The sequence below is a fragment of the Falco biarmicus genome, chromosome 3 (assembly GCF_023638135.1).
Source record: "Falco biarmicus isolate bFalBia1 chromosome 3, bFalBia1.pri, whole genome shotgun sequence".
NCBI classification, from domain to species: domain Eukaryota; kingdom Metazoa; phylum Chordata; class Aves; order Falconiformes; family Falconidae; genus Falco; species Falco biarmicus.
The window spans coordinates 116536487-116561906 of record NC_079290.1 but is presented as its reverse complement, the minus strand read 5'-3'; the positions used below and the strand labels follow the sequence as shown (position 1 = coordinate 116561906).

At 57.1% G+C, this 25420-nt stretch overlaps 1 protein-coding gene across 1 annotated transcript in view; it reads left to right on the top strand.

Moving 5' to 3' along the window:
• The window catches only part of MACF1 (microtubule actin crosslinking factor 1), a 111980-nt gene that overhangs the window by 66384 nt on the left and 20176 nt on the right, over nucleotides 1-25420 (top strand). Inside the window, 16 exon segments of the mRNA XM_056332466.1 lie at nucleotides 11918-12079; nucleotides 12217-12387; nucleotides 13319-13485; nucleotides 14290-14449; nucleotides 14910-15236; nucleotides 15873-15957; nucleotides 16859-17100; nucleotides 17258-17464; nucleotides 18272-18391; nucleotides 19486-19593; nucleotides 19991-20209; nucleotides 20822-21025; nucleotides 22904-23135; nucleotides 23864-24090; nucleotides 24999-25121; nucleotides 25227-25328. Coding sequence (XP_056188441.1) covers nucleotides 11918-12079; nucleotides 12217-12387; nucleotides 13319-13485; nucleotides 14290-14449; nucleotides 14910-15236; nucleotides 15873-15957; nucleotides 16859-17100; nucleotides 17258-17464; nucleotides 18272-18391; nucleotides 19486-19593; nucleotides 19991-20209; nucleotides 20822-21025; nucleotides 22904-23135; nucleotides 23864-24090; nucleotides 24999-25121; nucleotides 25227-25328 — 2856 coding nt within the window.

Sequence of the window (25420 nt, the reverse complement as noted above, 5' to 3'; positions counted from 1 at the left end):
CTGTAACACGTGGGCTCCCAGCTTCATTCAGAATTATTTTTACCAACATCTCTATTAGCTGCCTTGCAGGGAAAGCGCTACGGCGCAGCTCCTGCACCTTTGGAAAAAATTAAATAAATTTAAAAATACAGTGCTTGCTGCATCTTGTACATCCAAACTGCAGAACGTTTCTCCAGGAGGTGTTTTTTTTTAACCTCTTTCTAAAACTTTTTCAGCGGAGGTAGACACCCCCACGGAGCCAGCCGAAGCTTCCTCCCACAGCGCTGCGGAGGAGAGTCCCGAATTAATGGGCTACAGGTTACTAATCGCCTCTTGAAAGGCGGGTGGGCTCCCCGCATCACGAACAGCCGTAGCCTTTGAAGAGGGGGATGGCAGGGTGGCAGAGGCCTGACTTGGAATCGTCAAATGACATTTGAAGTCAGCTATAAGCTGAGAGGATAAGGGAGCACCCAGCCCAGCACAGTGGGATGGGATTAGCCTGGGAGCTCGGGGCTGGCCCACGTGGTGCCGAAATGAAATCGCAAGGATTTGGCAAAAGGTGCATGTTTAAGGAGGAGAGCACTGGCATGGAAAGGGGGATAAAGTCCCTCTGTCCTTCTGACAGATGAAGCAAAAGGCTTTAAAATACATGAATCCTCTGGTAAGAATCCCAGCAAAAACGAAGAAGCAGTTTCCAAGGCAGATTTTGGGTGTGCATGATTCAGCTTTGTGCTTTTTATTGCAGTGTCTGAGGGAGGCTAGACCCATCCCGAGTCCCTCCCTTGGGCCGGGGCCGCTCAGGGTTCATCCCTCTGCCATGCTGGGACATGGCACTGTGTCCCTGTCCAGCGGTCCCTCCTGCCGCCGCCGGCTCAGTGACCCTCATGGAGTTGGACATAGGGGATGCGGTGATCCATATAGAGTCGGGTATGGGGACACGGTGACCCATATGGAGTCGGGTATGGGGACATGGTGACCCACATGGAGTCAGACATGGGGACACGGTGACCCGCATGGAGTCAGACATGGGGACACATAGTCAGACATGGGGGACACGGTCAGCAAGACCTATAGGGACAGAGCTCGTGGTGCAAAGGCAGGAGCTCTCCTGCATCCACCCTTGGCCGGGCTGGGCGAGTGGGTGCTGCGCTGCCCAGGGTGGGAGAGCACCAAGGTGAAGATTAAAGAACCTCTGAGGGTGAAGAAGGCCCTTGGTTGTAGCCTGGGCTCGTTAGTGACGCGTCTGTTGGAGATCTTGAGCCATCTCTGGGCTCTCTTGCTTGCCACATAACACCGGTCCCTCATTTCCAGCTGCTGAGATGCGTTAAAAGAAAGCTAAAAATATATTGGTTTCCAAACACTGCTTTCCCATGTAAACAGTGGCGGCAGCGGCGGGCAGGATGTAATGCAGTCGTAAACAGGGTGACATCACCCCGTGACGGGGAAGGCACGCGTCCCCACGCTCAGGGGCCAGTGGCCATATCAGGGAAGCTTGAAACCTGCAGGTCTGGGAGACAAATGGGGGTGCTCCTACTTGGAGCAAGGCTGGGAAAACCTCTGGGTGGGTTTTGGCTGAGGGTCTTTATCTGCAGGACATGGCTGTGGGGTGGCTTTGGGGCGTGAGTGGGGCTGGGCTGGGTGACAGCCCTGGGCAGAGCTGTTAGGTCCCCTCCCCAGGGTGGGCTGGCTGCTGGAGCATGAGCATCCTAGCGCCCAGGTGTGTCACCCACAGCCTTGTGCACCCAAGTGAACCCCAACTTGGGTTTGGTCAAGACGTACCGGTAACGGGGCAGGCGAGAGGAGGTTTGGTGGCTGAACAAAAGCCAGCTGAGGGGTCCTGCTGGTCCGTTCTGCCCACCGCCACCACGCCACGGGTCCGTGAGCCGTGAGGTGAGCAGATGCGCTCTCCTGAGCTGGGGGCTGCAGCTCCAAAGCTCCGTCAGCCCTTTATTTCAGTCCTGGTGCTTGGTGCTGGCAGAGCTTTGCATGCCGGAGCCGCTCCGAGACACCCAAAAGGACAGAAACTGAGATGGGACCTTCGTGTCCTGCCCCATCCTTCCCTCGTGCCAACGCAAAGCTCGAGTAAAGCCCCACAGCTGCAATTCCCAGCACCCTTCGGCTTCTGTCCCCATCGCTGGGGTGGCACTTGGTGTCGTCAAGCCATGAATTGGGGAACCTTGCAGGGGCTCCAGCTGGGATCTTCAGGCCAGGCACAGCAGGTTTTTAATTGGCTTTAGTACTCGCCGAATATTTCCCTAATGGTGTTAGAGACAGGGGGGATGTGTTGGAGGAAGACTTGGCTTGCTTCTGGCACGTGACTCGGTGAGGAAATGGGAAAAGAATTTCTGGCTGTGAAAACGGCAGCTCCACGTCGAGATCGTTCCTTCTTCTCAGTGGAACAAAAAAGCCTCCGCGCCCCAGCCCGGATGCCTGGGATTCCTCACGGAGGGGCCCCGGAGCGGTAACGGTCCTGCTGCTGCTCCGCCAGCTCCCGGCCAAGGTGGTAGCGGGGAAACCGGGGGCGGCTTTGCCGGAGCGCTGGCACGGCGAGGCCATCCTTCTCGTGTTGTTTCAGCTGCACTGGATTCGTAACAGGGACCGAGAGCTGGTGTGTCCCCTGCCAAGTCTAAAAATCTGGGCTTTGGGACACTCTTGCAGTGTTGGCCAGCCCTGGCTGTCCGTCTGCGGGGCGGATGGGCAGAGGGGCTCCCCCTCCCGCGGTGGGGGGCTGCAGATGGGCTGCTCGCACCCCCTGCCAGGTCTCCATGCCCTCCCCCACCCCCCACTCTTTTCCTTGCTTGTGTTTAATGATGGAACTTAGAAAAGGGGTTTCCAGAGATTTCCCGGTGTGCAACCGGCCCCGCTGAGCGCTTCGGGTGGTTTAACGGGCGTTCGGCCTCCATAGCCCGAACCTTCCCCCTTCCACGAAACATCCCGTCCGAATTCTCTGAAAGGAAAAGTCCCTTGGAGAAGACAGGGCTGGAGCTGCTGCCTGCGCCGCTGGCACACGGTGATGAAGGGTCCGAGGGCTTGGGGACGGGGAAGGTGGGCTCCCGCCTCAGCCGTGCCATGACCTTGGCCAAGCCCCAGTGTTTGCAGAGACAGTGAGCACCTGCAGCGCATCCCCCCAAAAAATCAGGTTTTCCATCTTTCCTATGTCTCCAACCTTCCGGCTGGACCACGGCCGGGTGGGACGGGGTTGGTGGAGCTGTGGCATGACAAGGCACAAGCGGAGGTCGCAGCCTCCCCCCGTCAGCACTATCGAGGCGCAGGCTTTTATGGATCGGAGCACCTGCCTGGCTTCTTATATTTTTATCCCGATGCGATAATTCATCCCCGAAGGCGCAGGCCGGCTGGCTGGTGGGGCGGGTTGTTGCCTGGAGATGCGTGGAGGCTGTTTCCAGCCCTCCTGGTTTTTTTTTTTCCTCCCAAGTCTGTGACTTCCCTCAGCATCCCTTGGCAGCCGTGAATCAGGCTGGGATGCCTCCCTCTCCCAGCCCCACAGCTTTGGTGCCCCATCCCTTCAAGCTAAGGGCCGGGGGGGGGTGGGGTGGGGGTGGGGGGGTGGAGGGGATGGGGATGGGGGGAGCATGATGCTGACCCAGAGCTGAGGCTGTAAAAATTAGTTTTTTAAGGCTGAGGAGGCGGCGCGGGGGGGTTGGTGGTGCCGGCAGAGCCGTGCGGCATCGGGGAAGGGAAAAATGGTACTTCGGGGGGTGGGTGGGTGGGGGTTTGGGTGATTTTAAGAAGTCGGTTCTTTGTGCAGGGGTGGGGGTGAGGGGGAACGGGGTGGGCGCCGGGTCCTACCCCCCCAGTGCGGCGCTGGGGTGGGAAGCGCCTTTAAACGGGGCGGGGGGGCCAGGCCGGGCGGGGGGCGGACAAAGGGCCGGGGGAGCGGGGGCCGGTGGCGGGGGGAGCCCGGGCCGCCGCCGCCACCGAGCCAGGGCGTTGCTGCTCTTTGTCGGGGGCTGCCGCCTCCCCCCGGAGGAGGGGCCAGCCCCGGCGGGGCGGGGAAGGGGCCAGCCCGGGGCCGCCGCTGCCCGCGGAGACCCCCCCCCCCCCCCGAACCCCCGCCGGCTCGGGCTCCGGTGCCCCCTTCCCGGGGCCGCTCGGGGGGGCTGCGGGGGGGGGGCGGCGGCCGCGGCCGCAGCGCCCGGGAGGGGGCCGGTCCCGCCGCCCGCCCCGCCCCGCGGTGCCGCCCCCCGCCCGCCCCCGCCCTCCGCCGGGGCTGGCCGCGCCGCGGGAGCCCGGTGCTGGCGGCGGCGGCGGGGCCGGGGCGTGCGGCGGCCTGCGCGGCTCGGCCTTTTGTTCGGCCGGCGGGAAGGAGAGGCGAGCGGCGGGCGGCGAGGAGGAGGAGGAGGAGGAAGGCGGCGGCGGCAGCCCGGGCGCACCATGCATCCCGCCGGGCCGGCCGGGGGCTGCCCGCGGGGGCGGCGCGGAGCCCCCCGCCCCCGGGCCGGCCGCTGAGCCGCGCACAAAAGGGGCGAGAGCGGCGGGGAAGGGGAAGGGGAGGGCGGCCCTGCTCGCTCTGTGTCCCCCCTCCCCGTTCCGCCGCCCCCCACCCCCTCCGCCGCGGGAACCGGCCCCCGCCGACCCCCCCCCGCAGCATGGCCGGGCCGCCCGGGGGCGCGGAGCCGCCGCAGCCCGCCGCCGGCCGCCGGGAAAGTTGATGCGAGAGGGGCCGGGAGGAGGAGGAGGAGGAGGAGGAAGCGGCAGCAGCAGCAGCAGCAGCAGCAGCAGCAGGAGCCGCCTCCGGCCGCGGCTGCTCCCCGCCAGCTCCCGGCAACTCGGGGGATTCCGTGCCGCTCCATCCCCTTACCATTTTTGGATGCGTTTTCCAGCCTTTTTTTTTTTTTTTTCCTGGGGAGAAAGAGAAAAAAGAAAAAAAGAAGAAAAAAAAAAAACACTCCAGCCCCAGCAGCCTTCCGGACAGCTCCGCGTACCCCCACCACTGCCACCACCGGCTGGATTTTGGGGTTTCGGTGTCCCCGAGCATCACGGTGGGATGACGGCAACAACAATGCCATCATGTTTTTGAGACAGGAAACCTCCGAGTTTGCCCTGAATGAAGAACTTCCTGTGTTTAAACTTGTCCGAATATCCGCTGACAAGCTCAGTTCAAATGAAAACACGAGAGTCGGGGGGAGAGGCTAATTCGGACCAGCTGGACTTCCACGGGATTCAAAATGCGCCGAGCCGCTCGTCGCTCGGGCTGCGAGACGTGAGCGGCCAGGACAAGCAGTGCCTTTGTTACTAAAGAAGGACGGACGGGATAATTTCAGAGCTTCAAACTCTTTGGCTTGGTTTTTGTTTGGTTTTTTTTTCTGTCGCAAACGGCCATTGGGAATATTTTCTGGAAGCTGTCGGATGGTTTCTGCTGATGGATGGCTTTTTTGTAGGGGAGTCGGGGGGATGAGATGCGTCGTTGCGCTGCTCGGGACCGCCGGGTGGGCTGCTGAGCCGGCGTGGTGCTGCCAGTGCGTCCTCCCGTCCCCGTAGCGTGGCTGCTTTGGGATCAGGGGCTGCCACTGGTGGGTTGGGGACCTGCTGGCAGTGTGATGCTTCCTGCGGTGGCGGGCGAAAAGTTGCCGGGGTGGTTTTGTCACCCGTGAGGACGAGAGCATGGGCAAACCACTGAGCCGGCCAGACTGTTTACGGCAGAACCGCACTTGCCTGGGGAAGGGCGAGGAGGAAGATGGTTATATAGAGGATTGCTACGTGCCCCAGAGGTCGATATACGACACGATGAGAATTAACGAGCAAATCGATCAGGGATCGAAGCTCAACCAGCTTTCCAAGAGCACCCTCGGCAAGGGGGACAGCAGCACCATATCCAGCAATGGGACTCTCGGAGCTGCCAACGTCTTCGAGTCCAGGGCGCCAGAAGCGAAGAAGTTGGACGAGCGAGTCATCTTCGACGCGCTGAAGCTCAGCAGCGACGTCTCCAAGCCAGCACCAGCTCCCCCAAGGAGACGACCGAACCCCGAGAGGAAGGAGAACGTCAACCGGCGGTCATGGAAATCCTTCATGCCGCCAAACTTCACCGAATTTGCAGAAAGGATGGGGGCTTCGCTGAGCGAGGTGTCGGAAGCGGGCGCCTCCAACCCTTCCCTGCGGGATAAGCGGGAGTCGAGCGCCATGCTGACCGAGCACCCGGGCCAGCCCGACCACGGTGAGCCCATGTCCGAGTCTCTCACCTTGGAGCACGTCTCCAAGTCATCCGGCACGGCAGAGGCTCTGACGGCCAAGCAGTTCGGTGCAGATGGCTATGGCGGTCCCCGGGATGAGCGCCAGACCCTGCTGAACGCTGGTGATGGCCGCGGTTGTGTTGGGGACCCGGCTAGGGCACGCCGGCTTCCTAGTGCCACCTGGCCACGAGCCAGGAAAAATTTCATCAAGGGAAGCCTCAGCGATGGGCACCAGGAGACCCTGGAGGCCTCCGAGTCGGACTGTACAGTGGAGAACGTCAACCTCTCTCCGTGCCTTAGCGAAGAGCTGCTGGATGCGGGACTGGATATTCTCATCACCTCCAATCTCAGGGAGAAAACGGAGTCTGAGCTGAGATTTGAGGAGGACGAGCGCTGGGTGATGATGGAGGAGTGGGAGGAGGCGACGCTGTCAGAGAGAGGAAAGGCTGTGCTGGTGGCAGAGGAGAAGAAGAGCTGTTGCTTGGCAGATATTTCTGAAGAAAGGGAACAATTCGCTGTTCCAGCGGACGGCTCTGCCCCCAACCCAGGGACTTCCCGGTCCTGTGGGTCCCCGGGGGGGGCCGGCAGCGCGTGCTGTACCGAGGATGCGGCGGTGCAGTGCGAGGCTGAGGACTTTGCTCCGGGTTCGGAGCGCTCGGCCAGCCCCGCAGGCCCCGAGTTGTCCGACACAGACTCTGTACAGATGTTCCTGGAGCTGGAAGAGCAGTGCCTGAACGAGGACGAGGGCGATGGGGCTGTCCCCAGCTGCCTGGAGGTTCAGGTGTCCCCAGTGGACTCGGAGGGGTTGGACCCAGATTCGGCCAAACTGGCCGGGGCTGCAGTCGAAGCGCGTCAGCGTGGGGCCCCATTGGACATCAGCGCTTCAGACTCTGCTGTCGTGTCGGACCTGGAGGACTTTGATGTCACCTGCAGCTCGCAGGTGCTGAGCACGCTGGAGCCGGCGACAGAGCCCTTCTCAGAAAGGGACACCTCAGCTGTCACCCCGACCGACTCGGACGGAGGGGCGTCACCCAGCCCTGTGGCCACTACAGGGCCAGGCTCCCTCCGGCAGTGCTCGCCGGCACCAGTGGAGGAGGATGAACCTGACCCACTGGTGGACCTGGAGCTCGTGGACGGTTGCGCAGTGGCAGTGCTGGTGGCTGGTTGGATGCCATCTCCTGAGACAGGCGCGTGGCCAGCTTCTGGCTTGGAGGGAGCTGGTGACGACGACGCTCAGGTGGGGTGGGGTGAAGATAACCCAGACTTGCTGGTTCCTGGTGGTGAAGCATCGCAGCTTCCCGAGGAGACGTGTCCCAGCCAAGCGTCCCCGGCTGGGCTGTCCCCCCGCCAGCCCCCAGCTTCCGACACAGTGGCAGAGGAGCTGGGGTCTTCCCCTCAGCACGAGGCCAGCATTGAGGGGACAGGTCCTTTTGGGAGCTGTCATCTTCTGCCCGGGAGGACTGCGCTCACCAACTGGGATCTCCCAGAACTGGCTTCTGAGGATGAAGCCACAGATTTGGGATCAGAGGGTGATGGAGTTGAGGGCCAGATTCATCCGGCAGAAAGTGGGGATGCTTGCCATGGTTCTTTGCCACCTTTCCATGCTGGCTCTGCATCAGAGCCAGGCTACGAGGCTCCAGTGACATCCCCGGCACCTGTTGAGGCCCCCCCATGGGGAATGGTTCCCCCAGGCCAGGGCCTGGCTCTCGAAGGGGCTGCCCACACCGAGGGGTCCCCCATGGAGGTGGCTGTCATGCACGGGGAGGCATCGGCAGCCATCCTGCAGCCGGGAGACCTGGACTTGCTGTTTGCCTGTGCCTGGGAGGACCAGCCAACGGCGCGGTGCTGTACCGTGGTGCTGGGTGAGGAGGTCCCACGTGTTGCCAGCCCAGTCGCCCCAGAAGAGCTTCCTGGCATGTTGCCCATTGCGGGGCAGTCTGCTCCCGATGCCATCCCATGGGATGTTGGGGGGCTATCTGCTCCAACCGACCTACCAACACCAGGAGACATGGCTGTCCCTGAGCCCCAGGCTCAGGAGGTACCACCAGCCGCTGGGGATCCTACCATGGATGCTGAGGAACTGTGTGTTGAGCACCCACCTCCAGATGCCACCACCGCTGCCATGCCCTTGGCAGTGGAAGAGCTTCTGGATGCCCCACCACCATTTGCTGACGTGCCTGTTGCCACTGTGCCACCACAAGCAGCCGACCCCCTCATCTCCGGCGTCGGGGATCTCTGCGCTGGCCCTGTGCCACTGGCAGCAGGGGGGCCAGTAGCAGCCTTGGGGGATACAGATGACTTTGCCAACTCGATTGTGCCGCCCATCCTGGAGCACCTATCCACCGAAGCGCTGGCTTTGGAGGATAACCCCATCGCGAGAACACCCGCAGCGGAGGTGACAGCTTGGGATGGTGCCTCCATGCTGCCAGGCGTGGAGGGTCCCCCCTCCACCTTCCCACCCACCCTGGAGGGACCCGCCATCCCAGAGCTCCATGTGCACCCTCCAGGAGCACCCTCCGCCGTGGCACCCACCGCACAACCCCCCCCTGGGGCCGTGCTGGGGGACACCCACCATCCCCATAGATGCGGCAGTGCCCCTTCCCCGGCACCCGGCGAGGGAGAGGTGCCCATGGGCACGGAGGGACCCCTCGCCACCGCTGCCGTCGCAGAAGGGCCTCTCACTCTACCAGATGGATTCGTTCCAGATAACGAGGTATTTGTTGCCCAGGCACTTGCAGACCGGGTTTCAGGCACAGAAATCGCTTTATTTTGCACTTGAGGGGTGGGTGGGAGATGGGAACCTGCTCCGTAACGCGTGGCCACGATCTGGGGGTTCAGGCTTTGAAACAGCCCTCTCCCTCCTGAGTTTAGCTTGGATTTGGCAGGCAAAAAGTTTCGGTGGGAGGGGAATTGTGTATTTTTATTAGTAGGGGAGGTAAAAAATTATCACTGCTTGATGACCTGAACTATTGTCTTCAAGTTTTTCGGCTTATTAAAGTACGTGTTGATCACTCAGACACAAATCACAGACTTCAGAAAAACCTGGCTGAGTTCTGGCAGGGTGGCTCCCGTCTTTGCAGCAGAAAATAATGTCGGAAGAGAGAATCCTGTAAAACAAATTAAGCGCAAATCATTCCTGTCCTGTGCAGTCACCGCTTCCTGCAGCGTTTTACGTGAGCAATAAGGTGCTGAGGCTCCGAAAGCGTGCGGGATGCGGGAAGGGGCTCAAATTCTCTCTGCCCTTTGGGGATTTGCTTTGCCGTGCCATGCTCGCAGTTTTTGCCCAGAGAGTCCTCGGTGGTGGAGTTCCCACAGCCGAGCGCTGATTTACTGCCATCTGGATTAGGGAGAAATATCACTAAGGAGACATCAGAAGTTAGTCAGCGCCGAAAATCCCGATTTGGTAACAATTACTCATCCTTTGGGCTGCGGCACCCTTTTGAGAAGTGCATGTGGAGGGGCTTGGAGCGATGTTTTCATGGGGAGGGGGGGTCTGTGTGGGCTGGGGCACCTGGTGTGGACCTTGGCAAGGGAAAAAGCCATCGGTTCTGGCCATTGTCGGTCTGAAATTCGCTGCTTTGGTGTCAGCCTGTCCCTGCTGATGGGACCCTCATTTTAGGTGCAGCGTCTCTGATTGTTAAACCCCATAAATCTTCCCTTTGCTCAAACGCTGTTGGAGGTGTTGGCAGCTCCGTGTCTGCACTGGGATGACGCTGGTTCTTCCCACCGTGGGGCTGGGCTCGGCGTTCGGCAGCGGTGGGGTTAAGGAGCGCAGCTGCCTGGGAGAGGAGGGAAGCAGAAAGAGAGGGAATGCTTTGGGAAGTACTTCTGGGAGTGAGGAGGAGGTGTGACAGAGCAGATGTCCTGCTCGCCAAGATGCCTGTCCAGCACCTTCCCCAAGGCAGGACACCTCGCCCTGCACCTTCCCCTGCCCAGCTAGATGTTCAATATTTGTTTCCACGCTGAGTCACGGGGAGGTTAGCGAACTAAATCCCTGCAATCTTTGACGAGCCAAGAAAAACAAGTGCGTTGGACACGCTCGCTCCTCCGGCCGTTGGTGTCATTGCCTTTGTACCAAGCCTTGTGCAGCAGCACGCGCTTGGGCTGCGCCGATGGACGCGGCGCAGGTACCCGCGGCGCCATGGCTGGGATTTCAGCAGAGCTCCCTCCCTGCCCGTCCTCTTCCAAAGCCCTGGAGTTTGTTTTCCAAGCGTGTGGAGTGCTCGGACCCAGCCCCACATGCCAGACTTATCAGCCTGGCCCTTTTGTGGGTTTGGCTGCTCTAACAGCCAGCTCCATATATAAACAGTAACAGGAGAAGCAGCCGGGGAATCGATGATTTCATGTCACCGTTTCTTTCCTATAACCGTGGTATAATTCTCCCTGAGCAAACAGCTCTGGACAGTGTCTGCCAGCACACCCTTGGGTTCGTGTCCCGGAGCGATACCTCCCTGCCCTTGACTTGCTGAGCTCCAGTGGGAGGAAATCGCTTTTTCTTCAAAACCAGGATGCAGAAAGTCAAAGCAGCCCCTGTTGCGCAGGCTGGGAACTTTTTTTTTTTGGCGTGTTCGGGGTTTTTTATGTGTTTGCCGGGGGGGTTGCCTGCCTTGTGTTCTTTCGGAGACAAAAGTGATTGCCGGAGAGCTGTGCCATCCATGAGCCGTTGCTCTGCTCGGTGAGATCTTGCATCCCGGTGGGAATTTTTCGATCCTGTCCATGTCCGTACGTTCTCGGGCACGTGAGGACGAGGCACGCTTGAGAAAGCAGGCGGCTGGCAGCCATCCCCTCCGCTTCCCAAAGAGCAAACGTTGTGCCAGGGCCGAGGGCTGCGCTCCCGGCCAGCGCTGGCTCGGGGTGACCTGTGCTCTGGATGGGCTGGTGGCCCAGGGGACCAGAGCAAGCGATAAAGGGCTCCGCTCCCTTTTTGGGGGGCTTGTGCTGTTGGCTACGGGGGAGCAGCAGGCTCATCCCTTGGGACCGGGCTCTGCAGCCACCCCGGCAAGTGCTGGAGAGCAATCGTGCAAGGGTGGCCGCGCCAGCGGGTGGCTGCAGCAGATCCACGGCTCTGATAAAGAGCACTTATCTCCTTTGCGGAAACAGGATTTTCCCTGCTGCCTCTCTTTACAATGGGGAGCTTCATTCGCTCTCCTCCCCCTTCCCTATCAAATCTTTTTTGGTTTTAAAAGCTTTTCCCCACAGGATTCCCAGGCAGGACCATGCCAAATACGCGGTGCGGTAAATGACTAGCACATTAATTGCCTATTGCCTTTGTCTTTCGAAATCCAGCTAGCTTCTCAGTGTCTGTAATTTCGTGGTTAACAAAACTCATGTGATGTCAGGTCTCTGTTCTCAATAGCATCACTGTGAGAATTGCTTTGGGTTTTTCCCCGGGAGCATTATTTCCCAATCTGATGGCTGACCAGAGCCAATGCTCTCATTTCTTCCCCCATTTGCTCTTTCCACCTCACTCTGGTGCTTGGAAAAAAGGGATTTTCCCATTTAAAAAGCAGAGATGGATGCGTGTGGACCCCAAGCTGTGCTCCAAGCAAATGCCTGTGACATCTGTGTTACTGGGTCAAGGTGAGGGAGGAGTTTCGACAAACTTACACAACTCTAGTAAAATCAGCGCAAGTAGCTACTGTATGTTCTCTAGAGAAGAAAGCCTGTTTGATCTGTCGAATGATGGAGGGGCTGTAAGAGCAGCTCACGGGTTATAAATACCTTTTCTCTCCCACACTTCCCATCCCCAGCTGTTCCAGAAGGAGCAAGTGGATCCTCTCCAGCTAAAACTACAGCAAGTCAATGGAGTTGGTCAAGGACTCATCCAAAGCGCCGGGAAAAACTGTGATGTCCAAGGGCTGGAGCATGACATGGAAGAAATCAACACCCGCTGGAACACCCTCAACAAGAAGGTGAGAGCATGGGGACGGGCTCTAACTGGTTTCTCTTGGCCCCGTTGGGGTCTGCTGGGAGAAGGGGGTCATCGACAGGGAGCTGAGGCTCCGGCGTCGGTGCCTGACCACGCGATGGGCTTGTCTTTGGGATGCAGGTGGCCCAAAGAGTTGCTCAGCTGCAAGAAGCCCTGCTGCACTGTGGGAAGTTTCAGGACGCCCTGGAGCCATTGCTGAGCTGGCTGGCAGACACCGAGGAGCTCATCTCCAACCAGAAACCTCCCTCTGCCGAGTACAAGGTGGTGAAAGCCCAGATCCAGGAGCAGAAGGTGAGCGGGCACAGGGCAACGATGGGCTCGGTGGGAGGGGGAGCTGGGGACAGCCAGGCAATATTTGGGGGGGTCCAGCTGCAGCAGATAAAGCGTAGCTGGGATGTCCACAAGCCTGCTTCATTCACGGTGGGTCTCCACATCCTACCGTCATAAACAGGCAGCTCGTTTGCCCACGCTTGCTATCTCCATCGTCTGAATCGCCAGCGTTAATTCATCGTCCCATTGCCTCTTGAAGTTTCCTGCTGGTTTTGCTGGTCGGCCGTGTTTTTCCAGCCTTAAGTTTTGTTTGTGCTGGTAATTCTGCAGCGTCAGGAGCGAGCTGGCATAGGTACCGGTTTGGCTATTTGGACAACACGAATGTACAAGCTGTAGGAGCTGCGGCGAGGCGTGCCAGTGTTTGCAGAGATAACAGCCTGGGTCGGCGCCTGCCCTCGTGAGCAGGCGGATGAAAGTTCAAGCGTGGTTGTGGCTAAAGGTTTTAGAAATGAATTCTTACCGAGGCTTGGTCCGACGTACGGAGACTTTGAAGAGGAAATTTATTTAAAATGAAAGTTAAAAAACTTGAGGAGTTTGAGGGGTGGGGGGATGGGGAAGCCCCTGAAAACTTGTCTGGTGCAGGGGTGCTTTGAATCTCTTCTAGAACAGAATAAAACAGAATATTTTAGTTGGAAGGGACCTACAGTGACTATCTAGTCCGACTGCCTGACCACTTCAAGGCTGACCAAATTAAAGCATATTATTATTCTATTTTTTTTGAACTGGTTTTGATGGCAGAGGCTGTCCCACTGGGCTGGCTTTGGTCCCAGCCCCCCGCTTATGGTGGTTTTCAGCCACCATTGGAGGTCGCATCTCTCTGAGGGCTAGAAGAGGTTCTGCTGATCCAATCTGGTAACTTTTATCCTCCTTCGTCTCGTTGCCGACGCTAAAGCTGCTCCAGCGACTGCTGGACGATCGCAAAGCCACCGTCGAGATGATCCAAGCGGAGGGCGGCAGGATCGCGCAGTCGGCCGAGCCGGCGGACCGGGAGAAGATCGTGGGTCAGCTGGAGAGCCTGGAGCGCCGCTGGGCAGGGCTGCTGGGCAGGGCGGCCGGCAGGTGAGGGGGTCTGTGCCGATGGCCAAAAACACGGGGCCGGCTCGTCCGGCCATTCCTGATGCCCTGGAGCTCGGGGTTACAACACGTGGGAAACTGGTGGAGATTTCTGTGCAGATACATCCTGGAAACAGCTGGAAAACATGAGAAATCAAAGCCTGTTTGGGAGCTGAAGTTGATAGCGGTGCTTTACAATGGCAGGGAAGAGCTCAGATTAAACAAATTCCCTGCAGAGAATGGATGTTATTTTTATTCCTTTAAGCATTAACGTTTAGCTTTAACGGCAGCATCCTGTTGACACCTTTCTGCTGCCTGAATGTCGTTTATGAGTTACTTGTTGCTACGTAAACCAGTAGTTGAGGTTATGAAGTCAATTCAGAGGGCCAGATTTGACCCTCCCAGTGTTTTAGATCACTGCCAGCTAGATAGAGTGTCCAGCTAGGACGTGTACCTGTGCTGGGCTGCCTTTGAAGGGGGGCTGGGCAGCTCTGAAACACGGAGAGCCTGGCCACGAGCTGGGCGCATCGGAGGATCTGGGAGATGCAGTGATAAGAAAAGCAGCACAACAGGGGAGCCTTTCTGCTGCCTCCCTGGGGGGGGCAACTGGACCCTAAAGGCACAGCTGCAGGAAAAAGCTTATTTTGCAGTTTCTCCACATTGATTTTTGTGTTTGCAGCTTGCCTGACGCAGTGTCTGACCTTGCTTGGAGCGAGGCTGCTTTGGTTCCTGCTTCCTAGTACTCCAAGCTGCTTCCCATGCTGGGCTCTGGCGGGGAGCCGCTCCTTAGCCTTTTATTCCTTGCTATAGGCAGAAGCAGCTGGAGGACATCTTGGTCCTGGCAAAGCAGTTCCACGAAACCACAGAGCCCGTCTCGGACTGGCTGTCGGTGACGGAGAAGAAACTGGCCAACTCCGAGCCCATCGGTACCCAGACGGCCAAAATCCAGCAGCAGATCAGTCGGCACAAGGTAGGACCCGCGCGTGCGTGGGAGCTGCTGATGGAGGTGGTTGGTATTGGGTCCAGTGGCCGTTTCTGCCATGGCCGGAGGGATTTTGGCACAGAGAAGTATCGCAGGAGTTCCCCAGGCTGCTTCATGTACAGAGAAGGCTGCAAACCCTAACCCACCAGTGGGGCTAAATATTAAACTGATGGCTTCGCACCTCGCAGCAAATACCTGGCTTTGGATTGAAAAACCATTGCAGTTCTTCCGTTTCTTTTAATTATTCCTTTTATTTTGATGCACTTTGCCCATTCACAGGTGGGTTTCACATCTTCATTCCTTCAGTCGCATTCCTTGTTTCCGTTTCCCTTTTACGTTGCGGTTTGTTGGTTTGTGGTTTGTTGTGTTGTGGTTTTTTTTTTTTGTTTAATCCATCTTTTCACGCCTTTTTCCTTTCTGTTGTCCATTTTATCCTCCCGGCATTCAGGCTCTAGAGGAAGAGATAGAGAGCCACACGGCTGACGTGTCTCGGGCGGTCGGTGTCGGGCAGTCCCTCTCCTCCCTGAGCTGTGCCGCTGAGCGGAGGCTGCTGGCAGAGAAGTTAGAGTCTCTGCAGACCCGCTACGGTGAGGTCCACGACCGGTGCTGCCGGAAGGCAGCACTGCTGGATCAGGCGCTCTCTAACGCCAGGCTCTTTGGGGAGGAGGAGGTGGAAGTGCTCAACTGGCTCGCTGAGGTCGAGGACAAGCTCGGCTCGGTATCCGTAAAGGATTACAAACGGGACGTCCTGCAGAAGCAGCATGCCGACCAGCTGGTATTTTCCATTTTCTTCCATCTTTATGTTGTTTATTTTGTTGCATTTAGCTGGTTTGATTTTCGTTTCTGGTCTGATTTTAATTTCGCAAAGCTTGTTCCGCTGCTGGTTCCCTTCTAGGCTTGGAGGAGCGTAAAGAGGTTTCATGTGTTAAAAACAATAATTGTGGCCCCAAAAATTGGTTTGAACTTCAAATGATTCATTTGCTTTGTGAACAATGTCTGAGCGAGCTTGGCCACCCTGTGCCTTTAGAAAGCTGGATGCTGTTTCCAAGAATGAGAACTTGAAAAGCCCGGTGGGTTTTCCAAGCCAGGCTGGCCACCGAGGAAGCCGTCTGCTTCCACTCCCCAGGGGCCATGCAAGCTCTTTTCAAGAGTGAGGTTATGTCTAACACAAGGGCAAGTTCTTTGGTGACACTTATCCAGTGGGTTGGGATGGGTTTGCTCTAAGCTTTGAGCCTTCGGGTCCCAGAAATCCCAGTAATTCCCATAGCCGGAATACTGGCCAAGTATCAGATCCGTGGTCCTCCCTTCCCATGCTCAGTAGGAGCAGTTCCTGCTCCCCTTAGCGTCTCTGGCCGGCAGGATGCAGGGAGCTGCCTGTGGGAGGATAACCCCAGTTTGATTTTCTCTCCAGGCTTTGAATGAGGAAATCTTGAACAGGAAGAAGAACGTGGACCAAGCCATTAGAAACGGGCAAGCTCTGCTGAAGCAAACCACAGGTAACACTGGTTACCACACTCTGCTCAGCGTGGGGGCTCTGCAAAGCCCCCCATCCTCCACATGATCTGCCCTGGGAAGTCCATACTCTGCAGGGATACGTTGTTTGGGGCAGGCTGTTCTCCCTCAGGTCTAATTTCCTTTTGGATGCTCCCAAAGTAGCTGTTTGGCATCCAGACCTGGATGCCGAGCCACAAGTGCTCCCGCTTAGCACTGGGTTGATCCCAAGCACCAGCCTCGCAGCTTCATGAGCAGGCAGTTCCCACCGCCGGCGTGGTGATGCTCAGCGCTGAGCAGCCCTGCAACGCGAGGGAGGGTTTTTTTCCTTGCATCCAGCTGCTAAATCACATGGAAAGAGGTTAAAAATACACCCAGACCTTTCCTAATATTGCTTTCCCATACTGAGCAGTTGTTGCTGTTGCCACGTGGGTGTGAGTTTATGTTTACGAGTGGGAAGAAAGGTCGGGGCGATGCATTTCCTTCAGATGTGGTCTGCTCGGAGCAGATGGACGGACCTCTGTCCTTGTGGGAGCTGTGTAGCAGGAAGAGTGGTGACAAAGAATTTGGCTTGCAGTTTCTTGTCCTCAGAAAGAGCAGTAAAGAGCAAACTGGAGTTTTTTGCTTGGAGCTGTGACACGTTAGTTGAGAACTGGGTTGTGGTGGCTTAGGGGCTTGGGGCAAAGGCAGGCTTTGCAGCGTGCTTCCATCCCATTCCAGGGTCTGAGAGCAGCTTCCTGCCTGTAAAAACAGGCTGCAAAGTTGCACTGACCTAAAGAAAAGCAAGACTGAAATTTGCTATTTAAATTGGGCGGGGGGGGGGGGTGTCACAAGGCAGGTGGCTGCTTGAGCCATCCTGCAGCCCCGCCAGCCCCACATCGTTCGCCCCTTGCTGCTGTCTCGCAGGGGAGGAGGTGTTGCTGATCCAGGAGAAGCTGGATGGGATTAAGACCCGCTATTCGGACATCACCGCCGCCAGCTCCAAAGCGCTGCGCACGCTGGAGCAGGCTCGGCAGCTGGCCACCAAGTTCCAGTCCACGCACGAGGAGCTCACCGGCTGGATGAGCAAAGTGGAGGATGAGCTGGCTTCCAGCGGGGGACAGTCCCCCGCTGGCGAGCAGATACCCCAGTTCCAGCAAAGGCAAAAGGTGGGGGCTGCTGGAGCAGCACTGGGGGGACGGGTACGTGAGGGTGGGAGCCAGCCGGGAATTCGCTGGCTGTTCCCGAGAGGCTGGGGAGGAGCTGGAGGGGGCTGTCACCTGCAGAGCGCTGACAAGGACACGTGTCCATGGGTACCTTCCACAGGAGCTGAAGAAGGAGGTGATGGAGCACAGGCTTGTCCTGGACACGGTGAATGAGGTGAGCCGAGCTCTCCTGGAGCTGGTTCCCTGGCGAGCCCGCGAGGGGCTGGATAAACTGGTGTCAGACACCAACGAGCGCTACAAGCTGGTCAGCGACACCATCAAGCAGAGGGTGGAAGAGATCGATGCTGCTATTCAGAGGTCTCAGCAGGTAATTGAATAACCCAGCCGGAGGCTGACGGGTTTTCTTGGGAGTGTGGGAGCGAGCGGCTGGGCTCTGCAGGCAGCGTGGTGGTGGCAGGAGGGGGGTAGCGAGCACATCCCGATGCGGGGGCCAAATCCCATTTGGAATGGAAAATGAATGGGAAACGAACGGCGTGTGCCAGCGGGGCCGGCTCCTGACCCGTCCCGTTGTGTGTGGTTTGGATGGGATAACTCCGCTGCAGCACCCCGTTATCCTGCCACCGGCTTTGGCTCGCATGGGTGATGTAGATGGTGTAAAACCGATGACAGGTGACTTCCAGACTTGGAAAAACGTCATTCCCTGTTGCGATAGCACACGGGGATTTGTTCCAGGCGGACGGTTCTCTGAAAAAAAGGCTTGTTCTGAACGGAGCGGAGGCTGTGGAGCGCTGTGAATAACTGTTCGCGCTGGCTTGCAGCGCTGGCTCCGCAGAGCTGGACGTGCCAGCGTTGAACAGACGTGTCCCTTTCCCTGCGGGTGGCGGGGGGTAGGGGAAGGTGGCTGCTTGGCCGTGCCCTGCTGCGCTGAGCACCTCTGGTGCAGCGATGCTCTGTGCCCCCAGGGCAGCCACAGGAGCCACCAGCCCTGGGACAGGGGCTGCGGCTCCTCTCGGAGGGGAACATGGAGTCAGAAGCCTGTGTCCCCCACACACACCCCAGGGAGGTGTTTCCCCCCTGTGTCCCCCCGTGTCTCCCACCATCCCCAGCCTGCCACGTGCTCCATCCCTGCTGCCCATCACTCACCCGTGCCGCCTCTCTTCTCCCCCTGTACCAGTACGAGCAGGCGGCAGACGCGGAGCTGGCCTGGGTGGCGGAGACCACGCGGAAGCTGATGGCTCTGGGGCCCATCCGCCTGGAGCAAGACCAGACGACGGCTCAGCTGCAGGTGCAGAAGGTACGTGGTGGGGATGCGCTGGGATGCGGTTTGGGTGATGGGCTGGTGGGTTGGGGGAGCGGCTTTGCCCTGGAGCGCTGAGCCCAGAGCTCTGGGAGAGATGCCACGCTTGTCCCTGGTAAGTAAAAGGAAAAAAACGAGGCGGAAAGAGGATTTAGAGGAATGAAGCGTTGGGCTTTGAAGGGAAAAAGGCTCCTCTCCATTGCAGGAGCCGAAACCTTCGCATGGGCGTTTAGGGCTGGATGGGTGCTCTGCCCGGACCCCTCGTGAGCTGCTCCCTCCGAAGGCTTTCCCTGCCAGCAAGCTCTGCCTGGCGCTTGCAGGCGCTGGCAGCAGGAAGGATCTAGAGAAATGTATATATTGATTAATGAGGGTGCTTTTACATTTGCTTTTTGCTCATTGTTCCTTGCAGTGGGGGACTCCTCGTTTCCCTCCCGGCAGCCAGACGTGGAACAAAGAGACGCAGGGTTGTTTTTTTTTTATATCTTTGAGATGAGCTCATGCCTGAAAGAGCGTGCACTTTAAATAAACGGCCCTTTTCTTCCCTTACCAGCCCCGGCAGTCAGACCAGCGTACAGGCTTATTGGCTTTTCAAATAAATTTTTTTTAAAAAAAGGATATTGTTATGAAGGAGGGGGACTGAACCGTTGAGCACTGAGTTAAATTGAGCTCAGCTTGGCTTCCCACTGTTAATGGCGTGGACCTTGGGAATGGCAAAGTTATTGGTAGGTGCAGTTTTGGAAAGCAGCGTTTCGGGGGGGTTCACGTGTTCGCTCACAAGCGGGTGGCAGAGCTTTTGCCCCCGTGAGGACCCTGGGTGTGGAAAGGGGCCGCTACCTCATTTGAAGAGCTGTTGTCAGCCCTTTGAAAGAGCGAGGCTGATGTGTGGTGAGTCGTGGCAAAAACAGGCGGTCGCCTGCATTTTCAGCCGGAGTTTCAGTGCACCGCAGGACACCTGTGCTGAGTTTTGCGTGGTCTCTGCGGCGCCGAGCTCTGCTACGGCGGGCGCGGGCAGGAGGGTCCTGCGGAGGGGTTGGGGGGGGGCGGTTCAGCTCTTGATTTCTTTCTTTTCTTTGGACGTTGCCTTTCTGCAGGCTTTTTCCATCGACATTATACGGCACAAAGACTCTATGGATGAACTGTTCAGCCAGCGCAATGAGATCTTTGGGACGTGTGGTGAGGAACAAAAAGCGGTTCTGCAGGTGAGCCTCCCTCTGCTCTTCACTGCGGGGCGGGGGGAGGCAGCGAGGGGGGGAGAGGCGAATGCTCAGCTCTTGCACAGGCTGAAGTAGTTTAAAATTACCCCATCTTTAGTAATTCCCACCAGTGTTAGCAGAAATCTCTTTACATTTATTACTCTCCTTTATTGCATGTTTTTATTGCAGCGTTTGGGGATGGGGGGGGGGGGGGCAGTGGAGATTTCTGAGGCTGCTTTAATTGGAATTACAGCTTGTGCGCGTGGAAAGCCACCAAAGGCACCTCCTGCTCTTCCAGCTCGCAGCGTGCAGCTGGCGCTTTTCCTGGGCCCTTTTGCATCCCTTGCTAGAACTCTCCTCCCTCTGGTGTTTGGGGGGTTGTTTTTTGTTGTTTTTTTTTTAGGAGAAAACCGAGTCCCTGGTGCAACAGTACGAAGCCGTGAGCCAGCTCAACTCGGAGCGCTACGCTCGCTTGGAGCGTGCCCAGGTGCTGGTCAACCAGTTCTGGGAGACCTACGAGGAGCTGAACCCGTGGATCGAGGAGACACAAGCCCTCATCTCCCAGCTGCCTCCTCCGGCCATCGATCACGAGCAGCTCAAGCAGCAGCAGGAGGACATGAGGGTAAGAGGATGCAGCATTTGCAACCTCCAGTGCCATCAGTTTTTCTACCTGAAGCAGAGACACAGCGCTCACAGGAGCAAGAACGCCTTTTTTTCTGAATTTTTCTGATTTTTTTTTTTTTTCCCCATTCTCTTCTTTTTGGGGATCCCCACCGGTGTCCTACAAGCGTGCCACGAGTGCACCGTGTGGAAATCACTAGTTCCATTGGAGCGCTTCTTGATAAAATACAGATTGCACCCGAGGGAGCCTGGCTGCCTTCGGATCTCCTGCCTGATTGCAGCAGGGAAAACTGCCTTGTGCTTTTAGGGTAGAGAGCTGCAAAGCAAGTTTTCTCAGTGGTGTCCCCCGCGGTGCTGTGGGGAGGGTTGGGACCCCGTGCCGGGGAAGGACCGGTGCTGGGCGATGTGCCGGCACATGCAGAGCCATAGCCATGTTAGGAAGAGCCGAGTGCCATGTGCTTGGCAGATGCTGGGGGTCAAGAAATCCAGGGTGTGGGTTCGCTACCAGATACAATCGCTGCTCTCGGGGTGTCGCATGAAATAAATAGGCAGCGGCTTTCAATTGGGGTTGTGTTTTTTGCTTTCCCGCACCCCACCCCCCCCCATTCCCTAGCAACTGAGAGAGTCCATCGCTGAACACAAGCCTCATATTGACAAGCTGCTGAAAATCGGACCGCAGCTCAAGGACCTCAACCCCGAGGAAGGGGAGATGGTGCAGAAAAAATACTCAACGGCTGAGGCCATGTATGCCAAAATCAAGGAGGAGGTGTGCCAGCGGGCTCTGGCTCTCGACGAAGCCGTCTCGCAGTCCACCCAGGTACGCTGGGATGCAGAGGAGCCGCGTCTTCTTCTCACGGTCCCCTGGGGAAGCCATGTGCTTTGAAATGCAATTTTATTCTGAGTGCTACGATGGTAAAAAACCCTTTATAAGGCAGAACGTGGTCAGACACCTCCAGGGTAGTTTCCTGCTGCTCAGCACTGCCTGCAAGAGCAGGAGAGAAGGCGTTTGAGTCTTGACATAGTAAATAGGGTAATAAATTTTTACAACCGCAATAATGATGCTCGTTCAAAGGGGCTGTTTTGGCATCCACCCAAGGTTGGAAGGGCTCGGAGAGCCTCTTGAAAGAGCTCGGAGAGATAAGTTTCATTTCTGATAAGCTGCGTGTGCAGCGAACGGCCATGGGATCCTTTGCATGGGAGAGTTAACAGGCATCTCCAGGGTCTGGGCATCTCCAGAGAAGGTCGGTGACTGCAGGAGCGGAGATATGGAAGGAAGGGCAGAGACTTGTAGGTGCCAGAGTCCAGAAAGGGGGTGAAGAGTTTCTGCTCCTGAGGGTTTATGACCCCTAGCTACGTTTCATTTCACCCCGTGTTACCGTAGCACAGCTGGTTTTTGTCATGTCTGGGTGTTTTTAATTCCTCTATTGTGTAGTCACTTCTCTTGGTTTGCACTTGTATTAACTCCAAGTTTTTCCCCCCACACCCCCCTCCCGTCTCATCTCTCACTCCCATTGTGGAATGTGTTATCTGTGTGTGTTGCTGCCTGTGCCCGTCCTCCCCACATGGTCCCATTTCATTCTTGTGTTGACTGCGCCCCACCATTGCAGATCACGGAGGTAAGCCCCAGCGCCACAGATGTTCATTTACACTCTTACTTTGGGCTGATTTCTGTTTGACACCCGGACTTTTTTATTTCTGGCCCACGCACAGCTCAGCAGAACGTGCTTAAAAATTAACCCCTGGGGGCCTGAAGTGGTGTTTCGGAGATGGCTTGTGTTGCATTGCCGTCCAGGCTCAGCCCTGGCCAGCTTCGGCGGGGAGCGCTTCTTGCAGAGCCGAGGGTTTGCTTTCAGAGCACACCAGTGCGCAGAGCTTTCTACTTTAGCTGGACTTGCTGGTTTGCTCCTGCTTGTTGGCTGAGCCAGCCTGCTCCTGATCAACTTTGGACCAAGAGCCTGTCGCCCCTCTGCTGTTGGAGCTTGGGACTGGGTGAAGCCCCACACCCGTGTCCCGCAGAGAGGGGAGCGGTGCTGGCAGCCTGCTCCTCGCCAGCAGAGATGCTTCGGGATCTTTAAGGCCAAAGTTGACTTTCAAATAAAAATAGAACGATAATCGACCCTGCTAGACCCCCCCCTCCCCTCTTCCTCTCTCACTCCTGGCTTTCTGGTTCGGCTTTTGGTGAAGTCCCAGCTCCGTGGCAGCTCGCTGCTCCCCGTGCACACGCAGCTTTCCACCATCCCGTTGCCTTGCTGGCGCTGGCACCCAGCGGAGATCTCCGTCGGCACCAAAGGCGGGCGCTTTTCCGGAAGCATCTTTGCACGGATGCTCAAAGAACCGCCGGCGGGTCTTCTGGCCACGCTGCCCACCCGCAAGAAGCGGGACAGCAACCCAAAGCGTGGCTTTTGGTAGGGTCGAATCCGGTGACAAATCGCCGCTGTGCTGGCTCCGCGGGTGCCTGCGCTGGTCTCTCCCGGGCTGACGTATGGTTTGAACTGGTGCAGCCTGGGGCTGTTGGCAGCAGGGAGCAGAGGCAGGGCACGAGCAGGAGGCTGCAGGTTGAATTGCTGTTGCAGGCGATGGCTGTCCTCTCCGAGAGGCCGCTGGGTGCAGCGCTAAGGGCTGTTGCAGACGCGGGGAGCGATGCAGCCTCGCTTAATCTCGCCTCGCCTTCCCTAATGGATTTGTTCTTCTCCAGTTCCACGATAAGATCGAGCCCATGCTGGAGACGCTGGAGACCCTCTCCTCCCGCCTGCGCATGCCGCCCCTCATCCCCGCCGAGGTCGATAAGATCCGGGAGTGCATCAGCGAGAACAAAAATGCCACCGTGGAGCTGGAGAAGCTGCAGCCCTCCTTTGAGGCTCTGAAACGCCGCGGGGAAGAGCTGATCGGCCGCTCGCAGGGGACCGACAAGGACCTGGCAGCAAAAGGTATCTCTGGGGGGATTGAACAGGAGGTGCTTGTTGGGCCGGTCCTTCCCAAACCATGGCTCCGTCACTGTTGGGGTGGCTTTGGTGGCCCAGGGAGGGTATCTCAGAGGGTCTCCTGGCCCTAGGAGGAAGGATGAGTCCTCTGTATGGAGATGTTTGGTGCCTGCTTCCATCTGGAGCAGACAGGGTGGTATCAGCCAGAGGAGAAAGAAGTATTTGTGGCTTCTCAGGCAGAGGTTTCGGCTCAGCCAAGCTGAGCCCTCATCCTGAGCCGGTCTCTTGTGACAACCGTTGGTGGCCCCTGCAAAATGGTTTATTGGTGTTGATTCAGCATCTAATGGAGCGCAGGAACATCCCCGGCACAAAAAGACCTGTCAACAGGATTGGCACTAATTGGCACCTTTCTTGGCAGCTCAACGGCCAGCTCATGGACTGACTGAGCGTAGACTTCATGCTAGAGGTGGCCAGAACAGAGGTTCATTGGAGGAGAGTGTGTGGGCAAATTTGCCCTGAGCTTGCCTGCACATAAATAAAGGCTTTATTTTTGCAAGCTGGAGTTTCTCACGTCCCTCAGTATCTCCCAGAGTTAATGGGCTGACAGTCCCAGTCATCTTGAACTCCCATTTGAATATTCTCTTGGCTGTTTCTAAGTGGAAAGCGTTTGTGAAACACTCTTGAGTTGTAAAAAGGTTTCCTTCTTCACTGAATGTTTTTGTTCCCTTCTTCAGTAATCCAGGATAAGTTGGATCAGATGGTCTTCTTCTGGGAAGACATCAAAGCTCGGGCGGAGGAGCGTGAAATGAAGTTCCTTGATGTCCTGGAGCTTGCAGAGAAGTTCTGGTATGACATGGCAGCCCTCCTGACTACCATCAAAGACACACAGGACATCGTTCACGACCTGGAGAGCCCAGGCATTGACCCCTCCATCATCAAGCAGCAGGTGGAAGCGGCAGAGGTGAGGGCCATGGCACTGTCCTTCTGTCTGGCACTTGTCTGCACCCAGCTTGTAAGCTGAAATGGGACAGGTCTGCGGCACAGCCATGGCCAGAAGTGGTCATAGAACAGTTTTCTAGGCAGTCAGTCGGATCGTGAAATGTTATTTCCATTGCAATTTGGAAGCGCAAGGGAAGAAATAGAAAGGTATTTCCTATGTCCCTCCCCACACCCTGTTCCAGACAAGAAAACGATGCTTAAATCACTTTTATCTGCTACTGTTTGGGGAAGGTCCTCAAGCGTGGGGTCAGTTGTGTGCCCGCTTGTCTTGAGCGATGTGGAAGTTTGCACGGTCCTGCTCCCAGTCGGAGCCACAGGCAGCTAAGCGGGAGGTGTATATTTAGGTTTGGGATAGACAGGAGTGTAAAACTGGACAGGCTGGGATTTGTGTGGTGTCGGTTGTTTCAAACAAGTGACATCCACTTCGGATGGATTTGACTTGACTCGGACCTTGGGGAGCGGGCATGTTGCTTTTTGCTCTGCTGTTTGCCCTTGCTGTTTCCCTCGTATAACCATTCTGACCTGGGTTTGCAACTTGTGAGTCTCCAAAAATGTTGTCTATATTGACAAAATCCTCCTGTAAACGGTCCATCTCTTGTAAACACCCCCTTCAGTTCAGGCACACGTCAGGCTCAACACGGACGTTCTGATATCGGTTCTGGTGGCCAGAGGTGGGAGCAGAGCGGTGGGTGGTGGCCACGCTGGTGGGCCAGGTGGCCACCAGCCCGCTGTGTGACCTGGTCCCAGGGGCAGGGGGCAGGACACCTGCGCAGGAAGGACTCTCCGTGCTTCAACCCTCTTCTTCACGGGGTGATTTGGGAAGAGCATTTAGTAATCAATGGCTTCCTTCTGTCGCTGCGTTATGTGCAGACTATTAAAGAGGAGACGGATGGCTTGCATGAGGAGCTGGAGTTCATCCGACTCCTTGGAACCGATTTAATTTTTGCCTGTGGCGAAACTGAGAAGCCAGAAGTGAAAAAGAGCATTGACGAGGTAGGAAAACCAGCAGCTTCTGCTCCAGATAAAATCAGGTGGGAGCAAGCGGGAGCTCCAGCAGAAGAGCCTAACGAATTTTGTGGGCAATCTTGTTTTCCGTAGATGAACAATGCGTGGGAAAATCTAAACAAAACGTGGAAGGAAAGGCTTGAAAAGCTCGAAGAAGCCATGCAATCGGCTGTGCAGTACCAAGATACGCTTCAAGTAAGAGGCGGGGCTGTTTGTGTGGAGGGGGTAGACCTTGGGCACACCACTGCCAGTTGGGCACACCACTGTGAGTCCTCTCCCTTGAGTCA